At 43.8% G+C, this 21,321-nt stretch overlaps 1 protein-coding gene across 2 annotated transcripts in view; it reads left to right on the plus strand.

Moving 5' to 3' along the window:
• The first annotated feature begins 14,929 nt into the window (after positions 1-14,929).
• CDK14 (cyclin dependent kinase 14) overlaps positions 14,930-21,321 on the plus strand; it is a 229,515-nt gene continuing 223,123 nt past the window's right edge. The window contains exon 1 of one of the 2 annotated variants that reach the window (XM_083705044.1): positions 14,930-15,635. In XM_083705044.1, the coding sequence (XP_083561170.1) occupies positions 15,536-15,635 (100 nt within the window). In that variant the 5' untranslated portion in view covers positions 14,930-15,535. The remainder of the gene's footprint in view (positions 15,636-21,321) is intronic. The other variant, XR_014556593.1, reaches the window with a different exon arrangement.

Here is a 21,321-nt window from a genome sequence, read left to right on the forward strand (position 1 = left end):
ATCTGAAGCTAGATTTTTATGATTTCCCAGGGTGTGTGTTTGTTGCAGCAAAAATAATGAGTCTTCGGTATCTTAAAAACCTGCTATGGTCCATGAAAGCTTATACCATAATAAATTCATTTTTAAGGTGCCACAAGAGTTTGCTGTAGATTTGAACACTACTTGGAGCAATTTATTAGATTGTGACATGCAAATAATTTTGATATAATAAACTATATAGCATATACATTAATAATATACTTCCATGTCATTGTGCAGCAGCCTGTTTAAGCAAAGCAAGACCTCATTGCTCTGGTTTGTCAGTGGCTTTTGAATTCAGATATGCTTGACAACCCACAACATAGGCTGGTTTGCAAGCTACCCTCGAACCATTGATTTGGGCCCTTGTGACTCATGCTATGTGAGATCACATAGGTTTGGAATTGAAAACAAATGGATTTGGCTTGTCATCTGAATGGAGACATAAAGGCTGAGTAATGAGTTCTCATTGGAAATCCCTTGTAAAAGTAGGTTGAATGCAATGGAAAGTTTTCTTGCCCTTTTCCAATGGTGTCTGACATGACGGCTGATCCTCTTAACCATCACAACCATCCTGCAAAGTAAGAGGTTACAAGAGTGCAATGATCCAGGGACCAAGCAGGGACTTCAGATTAGGTCTCCTACTTAAAGCTGATGTTGTCCATTATCTCACACTTACTCTATTTTCCCTTGAGACATTCTTTTTCATAATAGAGTGTCTTTTATATTTGCTCCTTTGTAGTTCACACATTTTCCAATTCAGTGTTTATGAAATATGAAGGCTACAATCCTCAGTATACTTACCTGAAAACTGTGTGACTGGCTTCTTGGTAAACCAATGTGATGATGCTCCCTTAGAAATAGAAATACAAAATCATGTTGCTCATTCTTCCACCTCGGCATTGTAAAAATATTTACTTCTAGGAAAGATCTTCATGTGAGCAATAAATTTTGTTTGTCCAACAGTAACTTCAGAAAAGCCAGCATAGAAGCATTTCAAGTCCTACTATTAATATTCTGAAAAACAGTTAATATGGTGGAACAAGGGCGCAAGACAATTTTGAATCAGTGTTAATAGTGCCTGCAAGTAGATTGTCCATGAATGGTTCTCTCTGAAAAATAAGCCATATAATGAGGAGCTCATGTGTGTGAGCTGTGGTTGCATAAGCTGTTGTTGCCTGGGGAAAGAGGGGGACTTGGAAAACCCAAAGACAAAAATAGCATGTGTAATTTTGGATATAGACACAGATTTGCCTCTTAATTTTGTCATCTACTGAGTTCTAGCAGCTAGATTTATTCTACATAGATGAATGAAGTGGGAAATATCAAAACATTGGTCATTTTTTAAAATGTTCCAAAAAAAAACCCTGTCAAATTTGCAAGTAACTCATTGAACATAAACCATGTAGGGTAGTTTTACAGCCCAGTCATGATCCTAGAGAGATGTCTGCTGCTTGCATTAATGCAAACTGGGCTAAGATCTGATCCTTGCTTAGCATCAACTTTGCATCATGCCTAACAGCTTAAAGAGACAGGTAGAGAGGATACCAACCACTTTAATAGATACCACTGTATCAGTTAAGTTGCCCACTAATCAATTCTAGCTCTCCTAGCAATTGCACAAAGAAAGCAATCTAGAGTTGCCTTTACTGCAGACTAACACAAGCAAATCCAACTGCATTATTTCCCTTCTGTTGATGCATGCCAGACTGTAGGAGGAATTGCAAGCTAAGAGTTTTGGTGGAGGTAGTAAGCCCAACCAGTCACTGTACAATAATGTTCTAGCCCTTAGCCCAGAAGTGGAAAACCTGTGGCCTTCAGATACTGGATTCCAACTCCCATCAATCCCAGCCACCATAACAAATGGTCAGGGATAATGAAAGTTATAATCCAGTAATATCTGGAGGGCTGAAGGTTTCCACGAGGGCAAATACCATTATTTACACTGAACAACTAAATTTATCAGAAACTTATATTATATATGTGTTTTTGTTGTTGTTAGGTAGTAGTTGAAGTCACCAAGTTGGAATGTATTAAAAGGTCTACCTACCATCTACTGCTTGCTGTGACTGCAGACTATTCAGTGGCCTGCAGGCCTGCATACCCTTAACTACAGAGCACAGATCACACCATATATATTAAGTGAAGCTTCATGTTGCAAGGCAAAGGTTGCTTGCTAGCCTTTCTTTCTAACTTGGAGGAAATAACACTGCTACCCCGTATAATGTACTAAAGTGTTAAGAGGCACAATTCTTGACATTTGATAACATCTATTTGTGGCAATCTCAGCAGCTCAAAGGAAGGGGAGAAACATTTTCAAGCTCCTACCAGAGTTTGGGTGGGGAATACTATGTCCTCCTTGGTCCAGCGATCCCCAGCTGTGGGGCTAGAACAGAAAGTACAATATGTTGTTGAGGAGAAGCCCTTGTGGAGTTTGCCCCTCATCACTGTGGGGGTGGCAGCAGGATGTTTTGCCTCAAGTGCTGAAACACATTGGACAGCCCCTGATTTCAAGTTCCTCATTAAAGCTATTCTAATTTTTCTAGACTTCTTATTTGGAGCTTGTCGTCTGTCACATTTAGGTCCGAACAAATTTATTTGTACAGTGATACCTTGGGTTAAGAACTTAATTCGTTCTGGAGGTCTGTTCTTAACCTGAAACTGTTCTTAACCTGAGGTACCACTTTAGCTAATGGGGCCTCTCACTGCCACCGCGCCACTGGCACGCGATTTCATTTCTCATCCTGGGGTAAAATGCTTAACCTGAGGTACTATTTCTGGGTTAGTGGAGTCTGTAACCAGAAGCGTCTGTAACCTGAGGTATCACTGTATGCCTTTTGTAGAATAAATCCTTTTTAAAATCCCATGTTTTGCCTGCCCAGAAATGGAGTTATCAGTCTTTATTACTTTTTCATTCTCACCTTGACTGTGGGGGGATGCCTATAAATAGACAAGCAACTGGTCTTCCACGATCACTGCTTACAACCGTGATCACAGTGACTAACAGTGCCTCATCTCCATCTGTTGCAGGGCAGGCCCAAGACATTTTGGCACCCGAGGCAAACCAAAAAATGATGCCCCCACCACCAGGGAAGAAAGGGTGAAGATCTCCATCAGAAATAAGGGGGGGGGGATAAAGATCTGCATAAGGCTCTCTAGAGGGTCAGTAAAGCTCTCCATCAGGAACAAGTGGGGGAATCAAATCAGCCTCACCCAATGGTTGAAATGGGAATCAAAGGTAATCATGGAGGGGAAAGGGGCCCACTCATGTTGGCAGGTGCAGAGCCCAATAAACCCTAAAGGGCAGCTTCTGTTGTTTCCTCCCTCGGGTGTGGGAAGAGACAAGCAGCACCTATTTACAGAGAGGTGGTTGCCTTCCTTGCCTCGTGTGGGTGAACCGTGATCTGTTGTATACACCTGATGCCTTTTTGTCCCATTTTTTAGAACAGATCTAGACATCAGACACGCTTATGGGCATGAAAGTGCAAGTGAGTTCCACTTTCTTCCTCCACACTTGGTTTAAAATATCTGGAGCTAGGCCAAGTCATCTCTCTTTGTAGGGAGATGGGCTTGCACTCCACTGTGGAGTTATCAAACCAATATTCCCACAAAGGAAGGGGTGTTGTCTCAATGCTGGACATTCAAAACAAAGGTAGGAATTGCAGTTTCCTCTTATCCCTTGTTTCATACACTTTTGCCCTACATGGAACATTAATTTTCTAAGCATCGAGTGACCAACAGATTGGTGTTGTATTCATCATATGAGTTGTTTTTTGTTTGTTTTGTTTTAAATGATAATCTTCCCCTAAGATCAGGGCCGGCCCAATATATTATGTTCCGGATGCTGATACCCCTGCTCAGTTCTACATAACAAGCTGATTAGACTGCCAGTTGAACTTTGCTTCAGTGCTAGGGATGTGATTACATCCTCCGTGAACACCTGGGAGAGCATACCTGATTAGAGGGCCCAGGAGGGGCCATATGGCGACAGTGAAGCCTGGCTGGGGGCTCAGGAGGAACAGCCAGGAGTTGCTACAGCTGCCCAAGGTGGTTGCTGCACTGTCTAATGGTAGGGCTGGCCTAGCCTAAGAACAATAACAGTGAACCTCATTGAAAAACGTATCCAAGTGCTCTCGCTCTTTTCCTAGAACAAATCAAACTCTCTGCCGGTGACACAGATGGTCTGTGAGTTGTTGGGGAGGCAAACGTTGGCAGGCTGATAAGCTCAGAAAAATGTGCTGCAATCTGGAACAAATTGTCAATTAAAAAAACATCTAAGTTAAGGTCAGAGAAACTGCTTTTAAAAATGTTGTGATGGCAGCGTCTTACACCTATCACAATCCACCATATATTTTATCAATGAACTGTGAAAGGTGTTGTAACAATATAACTCACATTATGCAGTTGCTTCTGTGGTCTCCTAGGAGGATCCAAAGCTCATTGAGGAGCCAGAGCTCAGACCACATGTTTGGTATGCAGAAGGTCCCAGGTTCAATTTCCAGCATCCTCCAGGTAGGGTTCGAAAGAGGCCTGTCTGAAACTTTCAGACATTGGTAATGCTGAGCAAGATAGATTTGAGTTGGTATCAGGCATCTTCCGGTATGGTTCCAAGTCTTCTATGAAATTAAGTACCGTTAGCAATAATTCCTGATGTGGTACTTCTGGGTATCATTCTTGATGAGCTCCAGCCAAGCAGCATATTTTGCATAAATATTTAGCTATGTGAGTCTTTGGCCGGTCAGTGCAGCTTGTTCAGGACTTGTGCAGCCCTGAAATATAAACCCATGGCTGCTTGGTATTTACAAGCATGGGACTTTGTAACTGTGGAAAATTTGCTCATCAAGTTCAGCTTTCCAGACTGAAAGCTTTCCGAGTCAAATGGCACCATTTTGTTTGTTTCCTTTTCAATAAATCTCACTTGGTGCTGCAAGTTAATTATACATATTTTTTAATTGATTTGTACTACTGCTCTGTCTTCTGAGATTTGTTTCTCTTCATTGTCTTAAATGAAAAAAAGTTAACTGCTTGACATGTAGCTGTATGTATTTTGGAGTACACTGAATTTTTCTGTGTCTATTTTATAAGTATGTAAGAAATAAGAATGTAAAATGGAATGCCAAACTAGACTCCCTTCTGAGCCTCTGTGATGTCGTGTTGCCACAGTAATAGAAATTACAGCTTTTAAAAACACAACAAAAAATTCTGACCTAGAGAGCTACAAATAGGTCCATAATTTTTGGATTTAATTTAGTAGTGATGATCATCAGTAAGACTTATGACCAGACTTACTGTACTTCAGATTCACAGTCTTGGAAAGCTTCTAGATCCATCATAGTGCAAGCAATTGTAACTATCTTCCATGGCTGAGCTACCTCCTCACAGACCAAGGGTTATTGACTATTGTTATTTTCAGGTGGGATTCAATCACACATCAGTGAGTTCAAGCTGTGCAATTGTAGCTGAGTAGGAGGTCTTGCACAGGAAGCTCACTTCCCCCAAAGATTGGACTTTTGCGATAAGGAAAGTGACTGACAAATGCAACAGGAAATGTTGGGTAACACTTGCTTTGATACAGTGTCATCTAACCTCCCTGCAAACAAATCAGGATAACTGCATGATAAACAGGTTGTCTGAAAGCACTCCCAGTCCAGGCAGTGTAAGCTATTATGTATTCCTTACATTTTCATCCTGCCATTCCTCTAAATTGCTCAGTATGGCATAGGTTTCTGCCCCGTCACCACTCTTGTATCTTCACAAGCACACTGTGAGGTAGGTTGGGCTGAGAGAGTGTGACTGGTCCAAAGTCACCCAGTGAACTTCACAGATGAATGGGGATTTCTAGCAGTGTCTCCCTAAGTCATAGCTCAACAGTATAGCCGCCATGCAGGGAGGAGGGCAGCTGGGTACATTTGCCCCAGGCCTCAGAGGGCAAAGCCTGCCAGATTTATGCTGTCATGCCAATAACAAGACTCCTGCCCCGGGCTTCAGATGACGTGATGTGTGTGTGTGTAGTAACACACATATCGGGCGTGCCTAAAACAGTCACTGCCTGTAGAACATTATTATTATCCTTAGTTTCCAACATCCACACTGGTCCTGTTTAAAGGTGCCAAACCTGTCCTTTACAACTCTGCATCTCCATAGCGGTGGACACTTTTCTTGCATGCACCGACAATCTTTAATAAAAGCTGCTTGTTGTCCTCAATTTTACACCACCTGTGCACAAAATATAATAAACACAGCAGGCAGGGAGATAATTATAGTGGCTGCCTGATGCTTGCGGTCCTTGGTTTCCCTTGAGGTACATAAAACTCTGAACCTGATTATTTCCAAAAAGTGCTGTAAGTACTTTTGCAGGGTAGAGGGTGATAGACTGGGATTTAGTGATTAGTGGATTTTTAATTTGTTTTGGTACACCGTGTTATGTTTTGCTTTTACTCATTTTGTTGGGTGTTTTAAAAGTGCTCTGATCGTTCCTCAGCTCTAGGAATAGTCAAGCAAAGGTCATGTTTTCTTTTTATGGCACAAGAAGAGTCACTGGCTGCCTGGGATTTTTTGCAGAAACACTCATTTTATAGAATTTTTGCTTGTCGGAGACATAGTAGATGATACTGAAATTTAATTTAAGCTTTGATCTGCTGCAAATATATATATACTGTGCTTATTTACTTGGCACTGCCTTTGAGATTACAAAGCCTTTGCAGAAAGACGTGATGTGAAAACCTTATAGGAGGGAATTAAAGAGTGTAATCCACATGGAGGATCTCCTGCCCTTAGAAGTTAACAGCCTGCATATTGTGCATTACAATGGGGCTTGCAAAAGAGACTGCCCTGGTGGATATGCTCAAAGTAATTGCATTTCTTTTATCTGTTTGATTAAAATGTTTAAACAGGAGTGAGGAACCTCTGGTCCAGGACACATGTGGCTTCCCAGACCTCTCTACATGGCCTAAGGCCATACCCTGAGAACATTTGGCTGTCTCTTAGCACAGACCCAGGTCATTGAACCTGAGCTTCCACAGCCTCCAACCCATGGGTAGGCAAACTAAGGCCCAGGGGCTGGATCTGGCCCAATCGCCTTCTCAATCCGGCCCGCGGACGGTCCAGGAATCAGTGTGTTTTTACATGAGTAGAATGTGTCCTTTTATTTAAAATGCATCTCTGGGTTATTTGTGGGGCACAGGAATTCGTTCTTTTTTTTCTTTTCTTTTTTTCAAAATATAGTCTGGCCCATCATAAGGTCTGAGGGACAGTGGATCGGCCCCCTGCTGAAAAAGTTTGCTGACCCCTGTTTTAATGTGTTGTAAACTGCTTGGAATTTTTAAATTAAAAATATAAAGTGGTATAGAAATGCAAATGCAAATGATGATAATAATTAATAATAATAATAATAATAATAATACCTCTCACTCGCTCTGCTCTGCACCCTCCTTGAGAGTTTGCCAGGTTGGAATGAGAACTTGAATTGGAACAACACCTCTTCTTTGCCTCAGTGGACAGATGTGAACATCTGCAGGAGCCTCTGACTTTGTGTGACTGGAATGTAGCTTCCTGTACAGAGGTAAGAGACAAACTCACTGCTCCACTCACTTTTGCATCTGGACATGTGGTGCCAGAGGGAAGGCCACCCCATTGCTGCCTTAAACTAATACCAAGGCAGTGTACAATAGAACAATTCCAAATGAAATAGCGATTCAGAAAGAATTGAATGTGGATCCAAATGAACAATTTCCAGAGAATGCATTCTAAATGCATAATATATACTGAGCACACACAATCAATGTCAAATTATACACAATGTCATCCATGCAATAAACTCCACAACTTGACTCCTGTAAAGTACAGAGTCTTACAGCGTGTTATTATATAATTGGGTGCAACTATAAAACATAAAAGGGACGCGGGTGGCGCTGTGGGTAAAAGCCTCAGTGCCTAGGGCTTGCCGATCGAAAGGTCGGCGGTTCGAATCCCTGCGGCGGGGTGCGCTCCCACTGCTCGGTCCCAGCGCCTGCCAACCTAGCAGTTCGAAAGCACCCTCGGGTGCAAGTAGATAAATAGGGACCGCTTTCTAGCGGGAAGGTAAACGGCGTTTCCGTGTGCGGCTCTGGCTCGCCAGAGCAGCGATGTCACACTGGCCACGTAACCCGGAAGTGTCTTCGGACAGCGCTGGCCCCCGGCCTCTTGAGTGAGATGGGCGCACAACCCCAGAGTCTGGCAAGACTGGCCCGTACGGGCAGGGGTACCTTTACCTTTTACCTTTATAAAACATAAAACATATCTAACAACAACAGCCTCCTGAAAAGTTTGGGGGGTGGAGAATTACCTGAGCATTACCCATGTTTTATTTTGGCCAAGGTGCTAGTAGGAGCAGGCTCCAATGGACTGATCTGGCTGTCCTCCAATGGAACAGAGCACAGTCACATTGGGATGAGTTTTCCTGAGCACAGAGAAGTAGCATGTCCAGTGTAAGCATGGTGACAACCTTGTAAGCAGTGCTATTTTTCTTGGAAAAAAGAGGTGCTAGAACTCATCATGAATGCCTCCTTTGTTCTCTTATAATGGCAATGTTGCCCACCTGAGAGGTGCTGCCACTGAGTTCTGGCTGAAAAAAAGCCCAGATCAGCATTAATACTGTATCCCTATATTGCAGTTAATGGGTTGAAACTGAGTAGTGGCTGGTTTTAGGGCCACCTGTGAGTGCTTGGCTTATATTTTTAACTGAGTGCTTGTAACTGACTGTCCTTTCATAAAATCACTTTCCAATGACTATACTTCTCTTTGTATAATCAAACAAACATGTTGCATTAAATGGTATAAGGCTTGGTGAGGGTGAGACTAATAGGGACTAGTAACTTAGTTTTACACAAATCAGTCACTGGAGCATTCCTGAATATTCACTGCCTCCTGTGCTAGTGAAAGAGCTTCAGCCGCTGTCTAATTCTCAAGCCGAACAGTCTGATCTTTTCAAGGTGAGCAAACTGGCATAAACATATTTTCCTTGGCTACGGGAGAGATTTATGAAGCGTTTACACTGAGCTGTCAGGTGGAGTCCTGACAAGGTTATGCCTTCCTGATCAGGTGCTATTCTTGGCAACTCTTCCCTTCTACAAAGGATATTTCAGGGAGCCCTCATTGAACAGTCACTCATCCTGAGTACAACTGCATTCCTAATGTAATATCTTCGAGCATTAGACTCAAAGCTCTTGAATATGATGAATAAATATTTAATTCTATTTATGCTACTAACTTATGCACAAGAGACGCAGTCTATATATTTGAGCGGAATCAGAATGTAGCTTTAGTACATTGCTTTGAAAATAGCGAGACCTGCATCTTTTTCTTGGCTAAGGAAATATCTAGTTTCTTGCTTGGAAATGTTTTTTCCAAAGAGGCCAGGAGATAGGGTCACCAATTTCTCTACTTTACGGGGGGGGGGTGTGGATCCTCTGTTTTCAGGAGTCCTCCATTCAAAGGGCTGTCTGATCCAAGACCCAAATAAGAGAGAGCAGAAGCCTTGAAGCTGCCTATCAACAGTTAGCTTCTGGACTGAGCACACAAGCCCCTTGTGCAGCCTTCCCCACTATGGTGACATGTGCTTTATTTCTATTTAAGCAATAGTAGTTGTTTCCAAATAAGCACCTGTATGCACAAATTAGCATATGCTAATTTTATGTGAATTTGCACTCATTTTGTGGTGATGCGTTTCCTCTCTTGAGCCAATGCCTAAGTGACCATCGTGAGGGCTGCCTTTGAATCTCACCAGAACATGGGCAACAGGACAGTATTCTGCACCCTACCAGAGGTCTTGGCACACACAGTTTTGTCTTCCAACTCCTCATGCTTCCGCCACCTGAAACATCCACACCTCACTCTACCAAACAGCAGGGCCGGTGTTGCTGTGACAATGCTGATCATTTAACTGTGTTTTTCATTGTTGCATTTTCATTTGTTCTTGAATATTGATATATGCTTGTACGTATATTGTAAATCCTTTAGAGAAGATCAGTACAAGGTGGTTATTATTATTATTATTAATCTATTTGCATTTCATTGCCAACAGCTACACTGAATTGTTATGCACCACGTGGTACCAAATAGCTTTTAAAAAATCTCCCACCTCTGGGCTGACCTTTTCCTGGGTTCAGTCAGGCCTTATCCTAGGAGTCTTAGTGTATTCTGAAGAGGGTCCGGTGTTCTTGCTATGCTTGATAGGCTCTTCATTTTCAGAATGAGTCAGCTTGACACAGTGGCAGGGCCTGACCTCAAGGTTTGCGCCAGGAGAATTCTTCCCCGAAAGTCAGTCAAGGAGATGCTGATGTTAACAGACAGGAGGATTTTTGCAATTCTCCTCTCTCTGCTCCTCAAGTATATACAGTACTTGGAAGTTGCACTGGGCATAGAGCTTGTAGCTAATTGTCTGTCCCTTGCTATAGGATAAAAAAAAATCCCTTTCCTTGTGAACACATTGCTTTGGGGAATGCATGAATGCTGGTCTCTTTTAGCACAGTTTGAATGTACTGTATAGACACTGACGGATTTCCACATCTCATCAAATCTATAAGCGAGATGGATACATTTTAAGATGCATGGGGGGAGGGTTGATTGACATCAACCCTTGTGATGCCAAATTATTTTAATATACAGATAAGACCATAGGACCCAACTCCTAGGGGTTGAGGTCCCTTTGCCCCCCAATAAAATCTGTGGGGGCTGCCCCCAGGTTTATGGCCATTTCCATTCAAATGGTGTGTGTGTGCACCTTGACTTGTTTATGTGGGGTGGGGCTTACCTGCCCCCCCCAATATTTTATTTAAGTTGGCACCCCTGGATAAAACATTTAATAAATCTTAGATTTCTTATGAAGTTGCAATGCTGAAATTTTCAGAAAGTAGATAAAAGTAAAGCTTCTTGTCAAAGGAGGCTTTCCAGGCGTGTTGATTACATGACCCTGACAGTCACAAGCCAAAGTCAGTCATGGGAAGACAATTGTGCCCCCATGCTGATTCCTGCTGGTCTAACAGTCAAGTGGTAAGTGTCAGAATCAGTGTAGCTGATGCAGGCAAAAAACAAACAATTGCTATACAAAATCTGGGCATCCTCTTCTTGGGTATCTCCTACCTACCCCTGCCCGCAGCTCCCCAAAACATTTATGGTTTAGTGCTAAACCACAACTATGGCAAGAGAAGACTGGTCAGCAAGACCGTGCAAGCACAAAAAGTTAAATCACAATGTAGGAAGCTACATTGTCAATCATTCATGCAGCCAACTTATTGCTCTATAAACTGATTCCCCTAACATTCAGGCACATTTTGGGGTGATTTTGACAGGGCTGATCCAGGAGATTTTGCTCATTGGGACAAAGGACAGCTCCTTCCTCCCACGTTACCTAATTTGCATACAGAAGTTGGTAGTTTATTTCATTTATTTAGACAATCTCTTTACCACTTGCTAAAAATATTTCTAAGTGATAGACCCTTTTATGCAGGGATTTACTGACCTTTGGGTCCTGGATTTGGGTCAGGAGGTGATTGGAGTTGTGGGGGCCTTTGGATTTGGAGGAACTTTGAAACATGTCTTGAAATATTATATGGACCTTAGTTTTAACTATGGAGAGTTGGTTGACCTGTCGAGAAGGAATAAAAGTATTGTTAGGTCGGAGTCTCCCCGAGATCTGCTCTTCAGCATCAAAGAATATGAAGAAGACCTGTAGAAGGGACTTGGAAAAGAGTTAAGAGCCTCGGACAGAAGATCTCCAGGTTGATGAACTATATGGAATTGACGGAAATGACTGGCAGAATCCGAGACCAGGGAGAAGAGATGGTGGAAGAAGATTGGAAAAGTTTAAAGTTTATATATAGAAATACTGTATAATTAATAAGTGTTAGAAAAACTGTTGGAATGAAATTTTATGGCTTTAGTAGAAATGTTATAAGGAGTTAAGCATAAATAAATACTTTAGCATTAATGGAAAATAAGGTTAAAAATAAGTTAAGATATTTATATGACAAAAAATAGAGAAAGATGGAAAGGATTTGCTGAAACAATTAATAGAAGTGGAATACAAAAAGGGAGGTGAGAGGAGGTCGATGAAACAAGGGAATGAAAGATAGAGTAATGAAATGGTATGATGTATGTTTTTTTAAAATGTTGTTGTTTTGCTTTGTTTAATTTAGTGTGTTAAGGTTGTGTTTTGTACTGTTTTGTATTGTATTGTCTTTGTTTTTCTCTTTTTTGTTTTTTCTTCTTGTCTTTTTTCTTCTCTTTTTTTCTTGTAAGTTTTAAAAGTAATAAATATTATTTCTAAGTGGTGTACAGCAAACTAAAACAATTTTACAAAAATACACAATAAAAACATTAATTCAAATTACTAATAAACATCTATGTTGCTGTATCTTCCCCATCCCTCTCCCATGGTAAAGGTAAAAAGTTCATAAAATGATAGCCTTAGTGGCCATACAGCTTTGGGTTTTGTTTTCTCTGCAGGTATTATCATAAAGCAAGATAAGGCTGCTCTGTTTCAGTGGCATTTGGCCATTGTGGGTTATATTAATAGCATACAATTCAATCACTCACTGTGAAACTTTAGAACAGGCTGGAGATATCAGTATATTGAGCATGTACTATGTGGACACCTATAAGGCCTTCAAAGGCAGCTCCTTTTCTCAACGCTGTCCAACCTTGGGAGAGCTTGTGCTGCAAACCACACTATGAGGCAAAATGCTACAGTGTCCTCTTTTTGACCTGGTGTAGGAATCTTAAGTCTTCATTATGGAGACACTCCTGACATTTACAGCGTCTGTGCCAGCGCTATAGATAACGGAGGCAGTAAACCAGTTCTGTTCCATGTTCCAAATGCAGCTTCTCAGTCCCACTGACCTTGCCTGGACAGCGGTGATCCTGCTGTGTCGCCCAAGCCTGAATCTGGGAAAACAGGAAGCTAGGATAATAAAAAACATACCCTCCAACATTTCTTTGATGAAAATAGGGACGTGCTAGTCAATAATAATAATAATAATTATACCCTGCCCATCTGACTGGGTTGACTCAGTCTCTGTGTGTGGCTTCCAACATATATAAAAACACAACAAAACATTAAACATTAAAGCTTTTAAAAATTCCCTGTACAAAAAACAAGAAGCTAAATAAGAAGTGGGAATTCCAAAGTATTTTCTCCAGAGCTGATGTTGGGGGCACATGGAAAGTTGCAGAGAGAAGAGAGGAAGGGAAAATCCCACCCCAGAAATCTAATTCTGTGCTGTTTGGGCACAAACACTGTTGGATACAGCCTATAGCAATTTGAAAAACAAACTCATTTTATTGTTACTTTATACTGAAAATTGCTAGATAATATATGTGTGTGTGACCTATTCCACAGGGGGGCGGGGAAAGAGGTGAGGGGAAGGAAGCAGATGTAGTACCCTCATTGGAGGAAAGATGGTATAAAAATGTAATTAATGACATCTCAGTCTGCAGGGTGGCCTGAGGTAAGCCACTATTTATTTAGCAGTAGCCCCTCATACAAATATAGATACAAAATGGGAACTGCAACAAAATGTTGCAGTGAGGAATGGCCTGTTCCAGCCTGCCAGCCAGGCTCTCTCCAAATATATTCCATTCCCCTTCACCCAAGTTTTCCATTCCTCTGTCTTTCTCCCTGCTTTTGTACCCTGTGCTAGATAGAACCAAATGGTTAAAATATAATTTGTACTGCCAGCTAAACACATGCAGCAAAGGTGAACACATTTCCCCTAGTGCAGGATACCCTCTAGATTAATTCACCTTGGCCAACTGATGTGTTAAAATTCAACACTACCTGTGTACACTTTGCCTTTTATAAGTCTTTGTTAAGCTGTTATTGCAGAAACACTTGACCCAGTGTCATGTGGACACCATAAAGCAGAAGAGGAAGTCAACTGCTTGTGCATTCATCTGTTCTGAAAAGCGAGGAGTGTTTTTGCACTCTGTTTTTGCAGAGTGACATGCCAGTTTCAGCAGAAGTTGCTGGTGCAAAAGGCAAGCCCCACAAACTGAACGCGCTTGCTGGACCACCCATCTGCTTATATACTTCACCCTACTTTTCACCCCTGAAAGTACTATAAATCTGTTGGGTACTGCATCCTTTCCCAACCTTGGGTCCTTAGCAATTGTTGGACTACAACTCCCATCATCCACAGCCAGCAGTAGTCAGGGACGATGGGAACTGTAGTACCTCTGGGGACCCAAAGTTGGGAGAGCCTGTCCTAGAGAGCATCCTTTCCCAACCTTGGGACCTTAGCTGTTGTTGGACTACACCTCCCATCATCCATAGCCAGCAGTGGTCAGGGACGATGGGAATTGTAGTACCTCTGGGGACCCAAAGTTGGTTGAGCCTGTCCTAGAGAGCATCCTTTCCTAACCAACTCCCATCAGCCCCAGCTAGCACAGGCAGGGATGGTGGGAGTTGCCGTCGAAAACATCTGGAGGGGACCAAGTCAAAGAAGGCGGTACTGGAGAAGGAGAGTCCTCCTCTCGCCAAATTTGGCGGGGCTTCTCTTGAGAGTAAACTTGCTTAAGGCTGGCGGGGGGGGGGGGCGTTTTGACTGCCAAGAGGCCGCCAAGTGTTCCGCGCGCAGTTTCCTCGGGAGCAAAAGTTCCCGCCTTATATATCAAGTGAGCCTCGCGCGGGGAACGGGGCTGGTTCGGAGCCTGACGACAGACAGACACACAAAGAGAAAGAGACAAAGAGAAAGAGAGAAAGAGAGAAAGAGAGAGAGAGAGAGAGAGAGAGAGAGAGAAAAGAAAAGGAGCCCAATTGCATTGTGAGGGAAAGAAAGAGAACTGAACGCTGGCGAGGGAGAGGAAGAAAACTCCCCGACGAGCCGGCGTCCCTCGCTCGGGCCAATGAGCGGCGCGCGGAGCGGGGAGCGTGGGCGGGGCGCGGGCGGCCTCCGCCTCCAGGGGAGAGAGCGAGGGCGGCCGGGAGGGAGAGAGTTGTTCTTCGGGCCGCGGCTGGAGGAGCAGCAGCTGCTTGGCTGAGGGGCGGCAGCAGCAGCAACCTCCCTTTTTCTGGCCGCAGCCCCTGACAGGGCTTTGCTCCTCCTCGGCGCCTTCCCTCCCTCCTGCTTTTCTCTCTTACCCTCCCCATTTCTGGGATCTCTTTCTTCCCCGCAGATATAACCCCCCCGCCCTCGCCTCCTTTCTCCACCCCTCATTGTCTCGGGGAGCGCGTCGCCCAATTCCTCGAAGGGGCGGGCGGGAGAAACTTGGCTATGGGCGAGGGCGGCGAAGTAGCGGCGCTTGCTGCGTCTCGGGGCACCTCCGCGTAAAAAGAGCGAGAGGGCGCCGCGCTTCCCCTGCTCAGCCCGACGGAGCGGGGCTTTCCCTGGGGCGCGTTCTGCGCGTGCAGAGCAGCGCCGGCAAGCCGCCTCCTTTCGGGCTGAGGTTGCCTCTTCTTGCCCTGCTCCCGGGCGGGCGCTGGGTGACTTTCTCGCCGCCCCCTTCTCCTCCTCCTCTTTCTGCGCTCTCCCAGCGGAGCCAGATGTGCGACCTGCTCGACTCGCAGCCGCCGCCCGCCGAGAAGAAGCTCAGCAGGATGAAAAAGTTGCGGCGAACTTTGTCGGAGAGTTTCGGCCGAATCGGTGGGTGAGAGCGAGCGAGTTAAGCCGGGGGGTGTTGGTGGGTTAGGCTCGCTCAGCTGCGCGTAGGGCGTCTATCATCATTATTTTTACCAGCCTTCCCGGCTGCGAGGGGCGGCATTGCTTACGTCAACGTTTTCCTTTTTTAAAAAAGGGAAATTCTCTTATTCCGAATAGGATTCCTCCCAAGAAAAGGGGAAAGTTGACAGCTATGCTTATGCCTCGCTTGCTCCTCCTTGGGTGCCCTTGCCCCGCGAGGAAGCGCTGGGGCGGGCGGGCGGGCGGGGAGAGCTCTTATTCTGTGTCGCTTTATGCGGATGAAGTCCTCTTTTTCTCTTTTGACGCCCCCCCCCCCCGCTTTCAGTTTTTTGTGCAACATCTGGTCGAATACGCAAAAGTTGCTGCTAGATCAGATTCATTCCCACCCCCCAGCTCCAAACCCAGATAACTGTCTCAATTAGAAGTGATTCCCAATTCAAGGTATTTGGGCTAAGAGCCCTAAAATTTATTTATTTTTAAAAACGTCGAGTGTTAATGCTGGACACGTAACAAAACTTTACTCTGTGTTGAGTATATTTTACATCATAGGTTCGATGTTCGTGTATTGGAGATAATTTAAGATTAGTTATTCCTTGGCAATCCTGAACTAAGTTCTCTTTCGTTTAGTCAAGAGTGGTTAAAAGTGGAGTAGTGATTTTTTAATTCTATGCTAATTACTGACTGTGCTGGACTTGGGAGTAGAAGTTACTCTGTATTAACTGGACCCATGCATTCAAACAGCCTTTAGTTATGGATTTGGGTGTTATGCTTTGGGGGGGGGGTGAATAATATCTCGTAGGTGTGCCTGATGAACCACTTAATCCACTGCATCAGCTTTTGCCAACCTGGTGCCCTCCAGATGTTCTGGCCTTTGACTCCCATCAGCCCTGGCATGGCAGCTGAGCCTGGTGGGAGTTGTAGATCCAAAACATTTGAAGGACTTCAGGTCTAGTGCAGGTTGCATTACACGTGCCTGAGGTTTGCACTGAAAAAAATGTGAATGAGACAAATGTGTATCATAGTAGCATACATTCATTGCTGCTTTGATTGACTGCAGCTGTCAAGTACATATATCATGGCAAACATGGATTTGATGTATGAGATGACCCAGTTAGAACATGCCCATTGTGTTGTAGAAAGAGTCAGAGTAATGTGGGTCCGAATGGTTTATAACTTGAAACTATTCATATTGTGTGTAGCCTGGCTGGACCTTTCAGAGGCACCCTCCTCTCCTAATATGAGAAGGAATGAGTCACAAACGTAAGCTAATCATCCCCCCAAAAAGAAGGTAACAAAGTGTGCAATGAATGAGCAGCAGTATTTGGAAATTATTTTGAGGGGTAACCTCTTTTGTGGTGGCGCGGGGGGGGGGCTCCTTCATATCCACTGTTAATATTGTTATAGCAAAAGGAACCTCTCTATTTTATTAGGTGCTGTTCTGTAATTAAAAACCAAAGTGGGACATGCAATGCCACTTAATTACATAGTTTCTGCTGGTGGAGTATAAATAAGTGGGAGCTTAGTTTTCCAGATGGCTTAGCTGTAAGGGAGGCTGTTGTTGGGATTGTGAATTAGCCGAACTGTCAGGTTCTGGTCCAATTTACGGATGCAAAGTTATTTCCTTTTCCTTTAAATCTTTGCTTAATACTGTTATGAATCTACAGTGCTGCTGGCTTGCTGACTCACAAAGGACTTGCAGGCTGACACACCATTGCGAGAGCCACACATATTTTAATTTCTGTTCTTGCATTTCCCAGCCAGATTGCCAATTGGAAGTGACATAGGAATAGAAAAAACGATGCCCTGTCTTCTAAACTATTCCATTCGTTTCTGTTATCTTAAATCTTGTGACCACTGTTTTACTTCACTCAGCCCCGCCTGCCACAGAGTTCTTAGTCATTTTTTCGGTATTTCTTGCTTTGTCCTGAATATCCTTTGTAGAGTACAGAGTGTGATAGTGTGCACAAAGGGAGGGGGTTAAGGCTCTATGCTTGTGCAAGACACTTTACAGCCCTGTCTTGAACAATTCCAAGAACTCTCCCTAAGTGGGTGAAGTCCCATTAATTCTCAAAGTGTGTACTGTATAGGATCGCAGCACAAACCCTCAAATTCTGAGCACATTTTTCTGAGAAAATTCCCCTGGACTCAGTGGGTGCTTGCTTCCAAGTCAGCTTAGGAGATGGGAGCCTCAGGCCTTAGGGAGCACCCTGTCTACAGCCATACACTCCTTAGCGGTCCTGCATTGTTCCCTTCTTGAGTGCTTTTGCCAGGGTGCAATGTGAAGCTGATAATGCCTCTTGCTTCCCTGGATGTGGACGACAGAGACAACTGTGTGTGTGTGTGTGTGTGTCTGTAAAAACCAGCCTGCTAGAATTTTCATTCATTGCCTCTGACCACTACTGCCCCATTGGCTGCCTAGAAAGGAATGCAGCCTGCAGGGCTCCCCACCTCTGTTCAGAACCCGCCGTCCTCATTACTTATGGCTTTACTTTATTGTTAAAAAAACAAGCTGGATAACTTAACAGGGTGATCATCTGAGAAAGTTTGCTCTGAAAGGGAGACACTCCCACTTCAGTGTGCTGTCAGCCTGATAGGGAAGCATCTGGGATCATTCAGCAGTGTCAGAAATGAAATGTAATAAATGAGGAAGGGCTGTAGGCAGGAGTGGATTTAGGGCTGTGCAAGTGGTGTGCATGCACTGGGCGCTCAGTCTGTGCACTGGGCTTTGGGAAGGAAGTGTGAGGCTCTGATAGGCTCTGGGAAAGAGGCAGGATGACTCTGGGACCCTATGTAGTGCTTTCCAAGCTTTGAGAAGGTGGTAGGAAGGTTTTAATAATAATAATAATAATAATAATAATAATAATAATAATAATAATAATAATAATAATTTATTATTTATACCCCGCCCATCTGGCTGGGCCTCCCCAGCCACTCTGGGCGGCTTCCATAAAAACCAAAAATACAATAAAATATCACACATTAAAAACTTCCCTGAACAGGGCTGCCTTAAGATGTCTTCTGAATGTCAGGTAGTTGTTTATCGCTTTGACATCTGCTGGAAGGGCGTTCCACAGGGTGGGCACCACTACCGAGAAGGCCCTCTGCCTGGTTCCCTGTAGCTTTGCTTCTTGCAATGAGGGAACCGCCAAAAGGCCCTCGGTGCTGGACTTCAGCGTCCGGGCAGAATGATGGGGGTGGAGACGCTCCTTCAGGTATACTGGACCGAGGCCGTTTAGGGCTTTAAAGGTCAGCACTAACACTTTGAATTGTTCTCGGAAACATACTGGGAGCCAATGTAGGTCTTTCAAGACGGTGTTATATGGTCTCGGCGGCCGCTCCCAGTCACCAGTCTAGCTGCCGCATTCTGGATTAGTTGTAGTTTCCGAGTCACCTTCAAAGGTAGCCCCACGTAGAGTGCATTGCAGTAGTCCAAGCGGGAGATAACCAGAGGTAAAGGGACCCCTGACCATTAGGTCCAGTCGTGACCAACTCTGGGGTTGTTTTAGGACCTTCCCAAAATCAGAGAGGTCTAGAGGAAATGGAAACTGGTGTTTTAGTTGTTGTTTTTGATGCACTTTTAAAAAATAAGTTGGGGTAAACAAACAGGAAGGGTGTTTCTTGGTTTCAGGTGAGATGACGACTGATAGCTTTTGAGAAATCCCAGTCTATCATTTTCTACATGCTCCTCCTACTTATATTTATATTAAAGTATTTACTTGCTGCCCACATCCATATTTCTGATGTCACTAAATAGTTCTGGGGTTTGGGGTTTTGTTTTGTTTTTTTGGCCGCCCGCCTTCTTGCCTGAAATGAAACCCTAGTTACAGCTTCTTTATGCATAGGCTAACATTTTCCTGTAAAATTGTTTCCACTTTGCTCTATTGGCAAATGCTGAACTTAAAAAAAGTATGTCTTGACAGTATAAATGGTTTGCTAGTCATTGCAAGCAGCAGTGACTTAGAAAAGGGGTGTAAAAGGATGTCTAATAGAAATATGCAATAAGCTTCTGTTGGGATTACTTGGTGTTTATGTAATTCCTTCGAATTAAGGAAAAATATAAGCCATATTACCTGACAACTCTAAATGCTTCAAATATTACCTTGTTTGGAATGGCACAAGGACTTGAGACCCCTTTGATGAAGCTACAAAGTTAGATTAGCCACAGCAAGGAAGGATTTATTATTATTTTTTGGTAGAGGGTGAATAATGCAGTTTGAGATAACAAACATGTAATGTACAAAACTTCATCTGAGGCTTTTTGCAGATCTGGCACAAAACATATAATTTGGATCCTGTTTTTCTCTCTGTGTGTTTGGCAAGTTAGCTTTCACACATTCCCAATATCCCTTGCTGTTCTGCGGCTTGCTATCCACACTCTGGGGAGACCTTGAAAAGATTGTGTCTAGGCTGCATTTTTCTGTTTCTCCCCAATCACTTCTCCCTCCTCCGGTGATGTCCATTCAGAATGGCAAGGCAGGAGGGCCAACAGAGCAAAGCCAAGCCCAGTGACAGGCAGAGTTAACTCTTTCTGATTTTGCTTCTGTCCTCTTCTCCAAAGGCAACACAGGGGCTAGGGAAGAGGTAGCTGGCAGCCAGTTTAGCCACCTGAACTGGTTGTTAGTAAGAAGGCAGGAAAGGGGGGTGGGGTGGTTGAGACTTGTGGGGCAATGCTCTTTTTGCTCTAATGGACTGGACACCACTGTCTCTGTCCAGCTCTGCCTTTTTCCCATTCTGGACATGTGTTCAAATATAACTTCTCCAAACTGGGCACGAGGCAGTCAGTGGTATTGCATTTATTTGGTTCGGTGCTACCCAGAAACAAGTTGTTCAGGGTTGTGCTTGCGTGAGGAGATAGCGGAGATAGTTTGGTCCCTGCTCCTGCCAACCTAGCAGTTCGAAAGAAACTCAAAGTGCAAGTAGATAAATTGGTACCACTCCAGCGGGAAGGTAAACAGCGTTTCTGTGTGCTGCTCTGATTCGCCAGAAGCGGCTTAGTCATGCTGGTCACATGTACACCGGCTCCCTCAGCCAGTAAAGTGAGATGAGCGCCGCAACCCCAGAGTCGGTCACGACTGGACCTAATGGTCAGGGGTCCCTTTACCTTTACTTTTAACCCACTGGAATGGTAGACTGTTGACCCCACAAAATGTGCTCATGTCTGCAGGATTGACTGGATATGTACAATGGCTATATTTACTTATCAGATTTTCCACGGTAAGAGGAAATCCCGATTAGGCCCATATGTGGATATGAGCAATGCTAGTTTCAGGATAAACTCCTGCCAAGATTCCAATATCTTGTGTTAGAATCCCTTATTTGTAGCAGTTCCTTAATTCTGAAGGGGACGGGTTTGAGGCTATTTCTTGAATGTATTTGGTGCACCTATCCAGATGGATGATTTGGTTACACCTGTCCTTAAATTTGTTTTAGGTGCTTTATTGCTAAGCATCTGAGAACCAGAAACCCTTGTGGATCTACTGCAAATCATCTAGCAATCTGCTAGTAGGTTCTGATCTACCTTCTGCTCACCCCTTTCTGCAGTTCTTAATCACTTGATTGCATGAGTGCACTGGAAATAAAAGTAGGCTGTGACTCTTAAGTTGTGACCACTGCATTGTGTTTAGGAGTGAGGTGCATTCATTAATTATAA

This window comes from Podarcis gaigeae, assembly GCF_964106915.1.
Source record: "Podarcis gaigeae genome assembly, chromosome: 12".
Taxonomy (NCBI): Eukaryota; Metazoa; Chordata; class Lepidosauria; order Squamata; family Lacertidae; genus Podarcis; species Podarcis gaigeae.